At 38.4% G+C, this 10,744-nt stretch overlaps 2 protein-coding genes across 2 annotated transcripts in view; one reads left to right on the forward strand and one right to left on the reverse strand.

Annotated features, from left to right (window-relative positions):
• The first annotated feature begins 541 nt into the window (after window positions 1–541).
• DEGS1 (delta(4)-desaturase, sphingolipid 1) lies at window positions 542–4,019 on the forward strand. Its single transcript, XM_010288159.1, has 2 exons — window positions 542–1,282; window positions 3,390–4,019. Exons 1-2 carry the CDS (start codon window positions 566–568, stop codon window positions 3,534–3,536), a joined length of 864 nt encoding a protein of 287 aa, XP_010286461.1. The 5' UTR covers window positions 542–565; the 3' UTR covers window positions 3,537–4,019.
• A 6,132-nt stretch (window positions 4,020–10,151) lies between these two features.
• NVL (nuclear VCP-like) overlaps window positions 10,152–10,744 on the reverse strand; it is a 41,336-nt gene continuing 40,743 nt past the window's right edge. The window contains exon 22 of the mRNA XM_010288170.1: window positions 10,152–10,419. Within this exon, the coding sequence (XP_010286472.1) occupies window positions 10,375–10,419 (45 nt within the window). The 3' untranslated portion in view covers window positions 10,152–10,374. The remainder of the gene's footprint in view (window positions 10,420–10,744) is intronic.

Consider the following 10,744-nt stretch of genomic DNA (forward strand, 5'->3'; position numbering starts at 1 on the left):
GGGGCTGCGGGCCGCTCCCCGCCCGCCGTCGCAGCTGCCCGCCTCCGTAGAGCCCTTCCTGCGCTCGGAAGGCAGCTGAGGAATTATGTCATGTCTGCTGGTCGGTAGAAATAGATCGTGTTTTGTGCGTAAAGGTCATCGCGGCACCCACTGTTGGTGGTAAATAACCACGTTTTCGCGACTAAAGACGACTAAATCAGACCTGACCTTACTTGAGCTCTTCTGAACTACTCGTGGGTTGTGGGTTCAAAGCCATTTTCGTTGTGGGTAGGGTGGAGGTGGTACTGGCGCTTGCCATATGTGTGTCTGGTTGCTGAGCAACAGAAAAAAATGCTAAAGTGATTTAATTCTGAAGGACTCATTGTAGCAATAAATGTCTAAATTGGAAAGGTTGTGTGTTTTCATTACCTTTGTGGAGAAATTCTGATTGGGAGGAAGGGAAGAAATGACTGTATCTGCTTTTGTCATCTAATGGTGATAGCTGGCTGTGAGGAGAGCTTCTAAATAATTCCTTTTTTGTTTAATTCTTTCCTATCTAGCTAAACATCCAGAGATAAAAGCGTTGATGAAGCCAGACTACAACTTGATCTGGGTGGTTGTGCTGATGGTTCTTGCGCAGTTGACTGCGTTTTACCTAGTTAAAGACTTGGACTGGAAATGGGTAATCTTCTGGGCATATGTTTTTGGAAGCTGTATTAGCCACTCCATGACGCTGGCTATTCATGAGATCTCTCACAACAGTGCCTTTGGCAACAGCAAAGCAATGTGGAATCGATGGTTTGGAATATTTGCCAACCTCCCTCTTGGTCTCCCGTATTCCATATCCTTCAAGAGATACCACATGGATCATCATCGTTACTTAGGTGGTGACGGGATTGATGTGGACATTCCTACCAACTTTGAAGGCTGGTTTTTCTGCACCCGTTTTAGGAAGTTCATATGGATTGTTCTTCAGCCTTTTTTCTATGCAATTAGACCTCTCTGCATTAATCCCAAACCCATTACTCGACTTGAAATAATCAATTTGTTGGCTCAGCTTTCCTTTGATGTCGTGATATATTATTTATGGGGAGTCAAATCCACTTTTTACATGCTTGCTGGTTCAGTACTTGGACTTGGGTTGCACCCAATTTCAGGACACTTCATAGCTGAACATTACATGTTTTTAAAAGGACATGAGACTTATTCCTACTATGGGCCGCTTAACTTGCTCACTTTTAATGTTGGCTATCACAATGAACATCATGACTTTCCCAACATTCCTGGCAAGAGCCTTCCAATGGTAAGTTTACTTCCAGGGTTCTTAGTTTTTCTTCACATAGGCCCTACTTTAATTTGAAAATCAGGTAGGAAACTGATAGAAGAATGGAAGTTGGAAGGTAAAAAAAAAACACAAACCCAGATCAATTTCTAAGTTGAGTGATGAAAGGAGTAATTACTTACCGTTCTAGTGGTGTCCTGAACAGGCTTCCAATGTGCTGGGTGCTCAAGCCTCTCATAAAAGGAGGGAGGAGGAAACGCATGGTGTTACACTTTGCACTAGCTTTTCTGTAATGACAACAGCTTTCTGTTGTCTTTCGTTTGTAAGTATGCAGAAAACTAGTTAAGAAGTTACAGACACCTTCAGAGATTTGTCATCTTGGTCTTTGAAGTCTTAAGGACAATATTGTAGTGCATGCTTATGCTTGAGTCTCTATCACTGACATTCTGTGGTGGGGAAAAGACTGAGGTACTGCTAATGTTTGTTGTACTGCTGATAAATGTTTAATAGCTTTCTATTTTGGAGCAGCTCAGTTTCCTCTAGTGAGAACCTTTGAACCCTAAATAAGTATCAGCTGTACATTGACAGAATTGAGGCTTCAAAGCTAAGACTTAGACCTGCATGAGTAGTAGATATGAATTTTCAAACTGGTTTCTCAGCAATTCAATCTTTGCTGGTTTCTTTTAAGCAGGAGCTTAATTCTCATCGTATACGTGTTTCCCAATTGGAGCATGGGAGCACAGGCTTCCAGGATTACACCTAAAATCCTTCAGAGAAGTGTTTTTTCAGCAGACACTAAATCTGCAGTTTGACAGCAGCTGTGGTGTTGGTCTTGTAGCTTTGTTAATTGCACTTCATAATAGTAAGACCTTGTAAGCTTGTGCCTTTGGAGTCTAAACTTGATTGTTTCTGTCAGTGGTGGAACTGTAGATGAAATAACTACTCTAGCATGTCTTTAGCAGGGCAGTTAAATTCTGTGATTCGTTTGTTTCAGACTTGTTTTGTTTCTGAAACGACAGATTATTTCTCTTAATCATAGATTTAATCTTTCAAATACAGCTGAGGTCGCTTTAACTCTCCTTCGATACGTAGCTCTGTGCTGGTGAACCAGCACCAGTACTTAAGTTATAAATGGGGAATGATCTTTTCTAAGTAATGGCAGAAGGAAGTACCCAGTTCTGCTACAGGACTCTTAATCCACAGCTCTGATAAGAAAACAAAGCCTTCTTTTAGAACAGTGTAGTTAACTTGATTGGACTGGACTCTGCTATGCTGTGTGTTAAAGATCACTGAAGTACTGAACACTTGATTCCAGCTGGGGTACTGGTGAATAAAAGTATACTGGCTTAAATGCGCTAGTCTATAGCTGTGATGATGCATTGAAATGATCTTCAGCTCTAAACTAGGCATGCAGATGCTTTGGGTTTGTGCTTATACAGATTAATTTTTCTTCTTCTGTCTAAAGCTACGGAATCCAGTGAAAAATCAGTTTTGTTCTGTTTAGGTTTTTAAGGCTTTAGGTGTCTGTCCTTAAATATCAGTCAGGATATCCAACTGAATGAAACTCCAGCTCTGTAGGTTTAAAATAGTGGTCTAGTCAGCATGTACATCAGAATAAAGTCTTTGGAAGCGGTTTATATTCATTCTTCAATGTCTGTCCTCAGAAGTAAGATATTTTTTTCTTCTGAGTGCTGAGGTTTGACACTACATGTAAAAACAGCTGTGTTAAACATCTCTTCCTAGAATTTCTAACATCCTTCTTAGTGATACTCATACACATGTAAGTTGGCACTGAACTGTCACCCACTTCCACTAGCAACCGAACTGCTTTTGTAGCTTTTGTGAGCTACATCATTCTGTAGGCAGCACAGTGAATTGACTTTAGAGTGTTAGCAGTTTGTTCTGATTAGCCTCAATATAGAAGTTTCACATGAAGTTTACTTAACCAGGGAGTTGCTTTTACCTTCAGGAAATTTTTACATTGTGGCACTAGTAGCCTTTTCTGTAGAATCTTAACATCTAAAATTAAACTTCTAGTGCTCTACATTAAGTTACAGGCTGAGGATTGTAATATTGTCATGATTGGTGCTAATATAAATAGTACATAAACCTTGTATCTCCTCTTTAGGTGAAGAAAATAGCAGCTGAATACTACGACAACCTGCCTCAATATAACTCTTGGATAAAAGTACTGTATGACTTTGTGATGGATGACACAATCAGCCCATATTCACGTATGAAAAGGCAGTTAAAGGGTGAAGTGAAACAAGATTAAACTTCTGGCAACCAAAACTTTGAAATGTCTGCTTGCTTTAAAGTGGCTGGTATAAAGTCTCCTGCTATAAAGATGTTCCCCAGTGTCCTGAATTAAGATCTACAGCAACATAGCAATGCATCCTTAAGGATTTTGTAGCAGACTCCTACCAGCTATAACATTCCTCACAGTCCTCAGATTCATTGGTTTAATGTGTATATGTTTGCCTAAGGATCAGTGTTACATGCATAATGCTGAATCACTCTGTTACAGAATTTACTTTGGCAGGTGTTAAATCTATATAAAATAATCTGTCTGACTCTGAATATTTTAGAAGTTCTCAGTGTAGTACACTGCCCACAACATGCTATTTAAATGACTATAGTGTTAAGATGCCATACTTAACCTGTTAATTCTAAACGTACATGATTTGTTAACTTAAACCTTCCGTTGAACTTGTTTCATAACTTATGGGTAGAAGAACTAAATTTGCACAGAAATGTTAAGTCTGCTTTTGTTTAAATGTCACTTGAAGCATTGCTTTAAAGTTTGATTTTTTTTCTACTGCAAGTACCTTAAAGGAGCAATCTATCAAAATGAAAGTGGCATATTTAGAATGGCTCATGTGACTTCCTCGTAAAAAGGTGGGGAATTCAAGGGTATTGCCAACTTTGAGTCCCCACCTACTGCCTAAGCTGCTTGTTTTAGCATAGAGCTTGAGCAGCTAGCATTTAGTCTCATTAGGTTTTTCATACTGGAAGAAGTCTTGTTACAGTTTGGGGTTTTTCTGTTCTGCAAAGAAGAACAATTAGGCTTGTCCAAATTGGTTCTGCTGTTACCATGGTTTTAAATGCTCAATCTATAAATATTTACACTCGTTTAGAAATTTGGCTTGTATGGAAAACTGAATCAATTGAGGCAGATACTGTTGAGGCAAACAAGGCTAGCTACAACCCCTGACAACTCTACCTATTAAGCATGTTAGTCATTTGTGTACACAGAAAGGTTTTGCTAAATGATCTTAACTTTTTTCTCCCTAAACCTACAGTACCCTACATAAACACTTGTCTGTCACATTAAACGTGGTGAGAGCACAGGTGGTGACACCAAACTTCCTGCGTAAGAAGTTTTTTAATTGGGAACAGAGAATGGATAGGCTTACTGAAGAATGAATCTAAGTACCTTAGCACAGTATATTTGCCTTCTATCATCTAATGCATTGATGATGGCTTTAAGCTGTCAAAGATGGCTACAAATCACCGTTAAATCTCAAATGATGATCCTGTGGTATGTTCTTCACGTACCTGAAAGATGGAATCTGATGAATATGGAAGTCTCAGCTACTGTTCATACTGGTCTGCTGTAAGTAATTTAATTTTTAGATGCCTCCAGCTCCTGCATTTTGTGGGGTTCTGGTTTCTTTTTTTTGAAGAAGCTGAGTGCCTGAGAAGAATGTGTTAGTATGTCTTAACCCTGACTTGACTGCAGTCCTGTTTCTAATGTGTGTTTTGTTTTTTTAAACGTGGGCCCTTACCTGTGGTTAAGTAATAGAAATGGTATGAAAGTGCGCTAGCCACTTACAAAATGACTTCATTATGATTCCAATAATGTGCCAGCTAGCGAGCATATTGCTCAGGGTACAGTGTAATGTTGAAATACACTTCATCTGGTATTTTTACATGTAATTAAAAAGCAAAGATTAAAGTAACATTGGGTGAATTTCTGACTGGTCCCCTAATGCTGAAGGACTTAACCTTTAGAGAAATTTGGTATTTTTAAAGGAGAGGCAAGACCTGTTCAACTGAGTGGCAGTATAGATGAACTGTAAAGAATCACTGCCTTGCCTTTCTACTGGGAAGAAAACTGACTTTGGTTGAAATAGACTAGAATAGGCTTAAGTTCCACAGCAGTTTCTTTTTAAGCTACTTCTGCATGACTGTTTCTCAATTGAAGAAGTGAATGGTGGAATTAAATCTCTTCGGTGTTGATGGCTTACCATAGCTGAATGAAGGATGGGATGTGTCTCAAAAGTTTTACAGCTAAAAGCTTAAGCTGAGAAATCTGTTATCTTAAGTATTCATCTAGGATAACTGAGAACCCAGAGTTCTTTCACACTTGGGCTTCGTTACCTATTTCATAGAATCACTGATGGCCCTTACTGCCCTCCCAATGGGTAGTGCAAGTGTCAGTTCCTGCTTTTCAACTGGACTGAAGTTGCCATCTCCTGTTTAAAATGGCAAATGTTGCTCTAAGGTGTCCTGACTATGATCTTCCAACTCCAATTATAAATATCCCATTTTTGTGTTAAGAGCTGTAGAATAGTGCGGAATTTTGAGAGAGGTATCTGTGTTGCCATAATCTTTCTGAAGGAAAGAATGCTGGAGAACACTTAACTGGACTAGGTTAATCTGAGGCAGTGAGACTTATGCTTGGATCTAAACCATGGTCTGATTCTTGCAAGCATTGGTAACTAACCATTCTTAGGCATATAATCCCTGTGTAATACACAAAAGGCCTTGGCATCTAACTTCAGTAGTAGGGATTTTGCCAGAAGCAGATCATCTGAAAGTTAACCTGTATTGCAGTGCAGTTTTGTCCCTAAAAAAGTTAAAAGCATTTCTGAACCCCTGGTAAAACGAATAAAGACCAGCTGGACTACTTGGCTTTGTTTTGATACTTCTAAACAAATAACTAGTTTTCTCCAGTCATACTTACAACATGGTGTTTATTCCAAAGGCATGGCACAGAAATAAGAAGCATTAAATTAAAAAAAAAACCACATATGAACTATCTGGTTATAGTTTTCATTAATGCTATTAAAATATTTAATTCCTTAAAAACAATCTGGCAGAAGCAGGTTAGTATTTTTAAATACTTCATCTGAAAGTTAGAGGGAGCTTTGACTAACCAGTGAAGAACAAATTAAACCTAAAGACCATTAAGAACCCTGACAATTAACAAATCTATTCATATGGAATGAGTTAACATTGTCCTTTATACATGCTTGTTAGGGTTTGTTCCCTTCTGTGTAACTAAAGCATCCTAGCTTGTCAGTTTGGCAGACCTCTCCTTTATGTGAAATTATACAGGAGTTTAACTGTCAAAACGCAGCTGCCTGGGTCAGCTGTATTAAACATGTCATTCAGGTATTTTAGCTGCAGTTAAATTGTGCAGAGCTCTGAATCCCCTTCAGGCCTTTCAGAGTAACTTACAGTTTTCAGAATAAACTGCCTTGCATGGCTTTTAACCTCTGCCTAATTATTTGAAGCTGCTTAAGTGGAGTAAGTAATGCATCCTGGAGTCTGAACATACTAGGCATGAGTTTTCCCACAGGACAGGCGTGGGTATATTCTTTCAAAACAACTCTTGCCTCTGGCATTCTTGTTTTGCTGTTGAACCTGTCTGCTTTACAACAGTGGCCAATTGTTGTGTGTTAAATGGGTGCATCCTTCTGGCTACAGAGCTCCCTGTACTTCCAGATCCAGGGCAAGACTTCCTACCTGGAACCGGAGGTCAGTTGAAAACTAGTTAAGACTTTTGGTTCAACAACCAATAATGTCAACACTATAGATTACAGGCTGCCTGCCATACTAATCCTGTTGGACAGACAGGAGAAAAGTTGCTTTCAGGTAGCAATTTTGCATAAGTGGTCTAAGACATAGCTTTTGGAAAGTGTACTCTGTAATTTGAAAGACTCTCAGAAGACTTAAGGCAAAGCAAGTTCTACTGTTTTAGCTTGCACATTGCAAAGCACAGGAGCCCCTTGTGGGTCTGGCAAGATTGTTGTTTGTTTTTTTTCTAGGACCTTGCAGAAGCAATCTGACAAATAGGTGTGTCTAAATCATGTAGATGTGCCTTTAGTATAGCAACCTGCAACTTTACATACACAATTATCTCTTCTCTATCAAATCCTTTATTTCACAATCAAGCCTGTGGTGGTATGCAAGACTAGTGAGGACAAAAATGTTGAAAATTTCCTACTGAGCCAAGAATGAAGACAGCATTTTTTTTTTCCTGCGGACAATTCCCTGCACTGCCTCTGCCCCTGCCCCCTATCCATGCTTAAGTTACCAACTAATGTGCTCTGGGACAGAATCATTATTGTGATTTAGATATGTGGCTAGCCTCAGGAAAAGTGAGAGAAGAATGGTGTGATGAACAATTTCTTGATCTTGTCCCAACAGAAACAAGATGACTAGAGGGAAAACCTCCTCTAGGCATGTCTGCTAGGAGGGCGGTAGCTGCATATGCAGAACAAAATAGTGGTCTCTCTATTGCATGGAAAGGCTTGTTCCTTAAAGTGATTCCCATTTTCTTTCTGCAAGTAGAAGGGATCTTGCATTTTATCTCTTACCAAGTTTTTTTTTCAGTGATAAGTACTATAATCTCAGCAGAATTTCCCACAAGAAAAAGTAGCAGTGTGGGTGCAGCACTTTCTTGTGTGAATAAATTAGTTCAGTTGCCTACCCGTCTGCTCCTTGACACACACATAGCCCAGACAAGGTAAGCAAACAGCATGTGAACGATTGACCAATCTGGCATTTTCTGCCTTTCAACTTAACTTCAGATCTTGTACATTCAAACCCTCCTGCACCCCACTTCCTCCTTCCATTATCACATGTTAAGGAGAATGATCATCAGACACCTTCTATGTAAAACAGATGTTTTGTGTTGGAACTCTTGTCAAGACTATAATTGTTACTACTGCTTGAATAGTAATACTGTTATTACTACTACTGGAATAGTATTTCCTCTTTGGTCTTACTTTACAAGTCTCACTTTGTTTCCTTGATCAGTATATACACAGGAATACTACTATCATAAAAGGAAAGGAAGAGAAAATTCTTAGGTGAATATGCTATGGCTTACTCCTTCATAAGCTCATCAACTGCAGTATCCTTGAATATGGTAGCAGGATTTTCCTCTATATATCCATAAAGGAGAAATCACTTGTGGTTATTTTTAACTATAAAGAGTGGCTTGCTTGCGACATCTTTTTTCCAAGGTAGGATGGTAACTTATTTGTAGATTTAGAGCTAAAACAGGAAAAAGTTTATGTAACATAAGTGGTTCTTTTATAGCTCTGTATGTGACATCTAGTTATGATTTTACATTAAAATTAGTCACTTCACTGATATGTACTAATTGCTTCACAGTAACAAACATCCACAAGTGAAACTATATGGAGATAAAATTACGATCCTTGATTTCTGGGAATGACAGTAATTCCTAAAGCTCCAAGCCTGATTTACACTTACAAGCAGACACATCATCTTCTGCTTTATATGCAGGGACTTAATTTGTTAGTCATACGGGCCCCAGCTTGAGTCAGTCTCAGGCCTTCCTAGAAGAGGGAGGGAATATCATACAGTGTTGTGCAAAAATCACCATGGTAAGTACAAGCTGCCATGAATGGCAGTGTTTTTAAAACAAGCCTGTGGTGATTAGCTATTTGTCATAGCCTCCCATGTTCACCTTGGGGAAAAATGTGCAATTTCTTCTGTCACATGGCAATTCAGAGAAGAATCTAAGTTGTAAGGGGCTGTCCCCTCTCAAGGCAAGGTCAGCCTTGATGTTAGATCAGGTTGTTCAAGAGGTTGATCTTACCTCTTAAGTAGGTAGGGGGTAAGCTTACAGAATAAATATTGTTTACAAAAACTATTTTACTCTTTTTATAGAAGTTCGATGGCTTTGATAACACAAAACTTCAAACTTTGCTAAGTTTAAAAATTAAAGTCTTTTAGCAGAAATAATCCATTTCTTGTTCTGATCCTTGGCTGATGGTTACAGTGCTTTTAAGAAGAGTAAGACTGATCAGAGATAGGAACTGAGATTAATGATTAAAGAACTTCACGGAATGATGACAGTGGTTAAAAAAAACCCCACAACTGTGAGGGCTCAGAAATTAGTTGCTCAGATTCTGTCACATTTCAGTGTTTTGTCTTAATACTTCCCAGTTTGCTGATGCTGAAAGTTATGACCCTCTTTCCAAGCTGAAGTTTCTTGTATTTAAAAAAAAAAAAAAGCTTGAGGCTCTGGGCCTGTTTGTTAATTCATTCTTCCAGAGAATATGAAAATACTTAAGCTAAGAAATTCAAATCTGTAATAAATTTTTTGTTGTTGCACATTTGTCTGTTTAAAAAAAAAAATTAAGAACCAGCTTGTTAAGTAACTTACTGTTTTAAATGTTTCTTAGGTGGCTGTTAAATCATAATATCATAGCACTTCTCAGATTTCCAAACTTTACTCTCTCCTGGATAACTTTAAGACAGCTCGCCATCTGTGGATAGCTTCTTTTGATAACGTAAAGGGAAACTGATAGAAACTCTTAAGAATCTGTGCTGGCATAATTGCCATGTGTCACTGTATTTGGGAAAGGCATGATTAATGATGTAAACATACAGTGCAGTACTTTCCCAGACTACTTTCACAGCTCTGTTTTCCCAGTGATTTTTCCAGAGTCTTTGTTCCTGAAAACAGCTATTTTCATTTATGGTTGAAAACTGCTGTTTGAGCAATGTAAACACTCTGAAGAATTAGCCTTTCTGCCTCTGTGTGATTTCTGATTAAGGGCACCGAATATTGTATGAGAACGGTATTAGCTCTTCAGTACTAAAAGCATTCACTTTTAAAACAAATGGTGATAAGCAGGAAGTATATATTGTATCTTTTTATTATGGAAGTAGTTAAGGATGGTTTAGAGCAGTAGGTTATGATGACCTTTTTTAGGTACACTTTAAAAACGAGAGAGATGTTCAGGACAGCTTTTTTCCAACTTGTCTCTTGAAATCAGGCAATGGATATCACAAAACTCTACATTGGCAGAGAGTAAGTCTCTTTTAGGAATTGTCCAAATGTATCACCTGCACAGTGACTGACGTAGTTCTTCATACATTATTTGATCCTAGCAGTGCCAAGATAAGAGGGGGAAAAAGACTTCAGACAATGGTAAAAAAATCATTTGACATTTAAAAGTAACTTTGTTAAATGATAAGATATAAAGTGAAACAAAACAGCTATGAGCCACTAGCTATATTTAAAACCATTTTCAAATGAAAAACTAAATAAGGAGAAAACCCTGCCTGACTCATAAATGAGGTTTGCAAGTGACAGTCAGTGATATGTAATAAACAGAAGCATCTGGCAGAGTTCTTTTTATTTAGTATTGCCATGCTAGGTTCAGATCACAGCTTCACTAAGAAGATACTGCCCTCTTTGCAAGGGGAGCT

This window comes from Phaethon lepturus, unplaced genomic scaffold, assembly GCF_000687285.1.
Source record: "Phaethon lepturus isolate BGI_N335 unplaced genomic scaffold, ASM68728v1 scaffold17950, whole genome shotgun sequence".
Lineage (NCBI taxonomy): Eukaryota > Metazoa > Chordata > Aves > Phaethontiformes > Phaethontidae > Phaethon > Phaethon lepturus.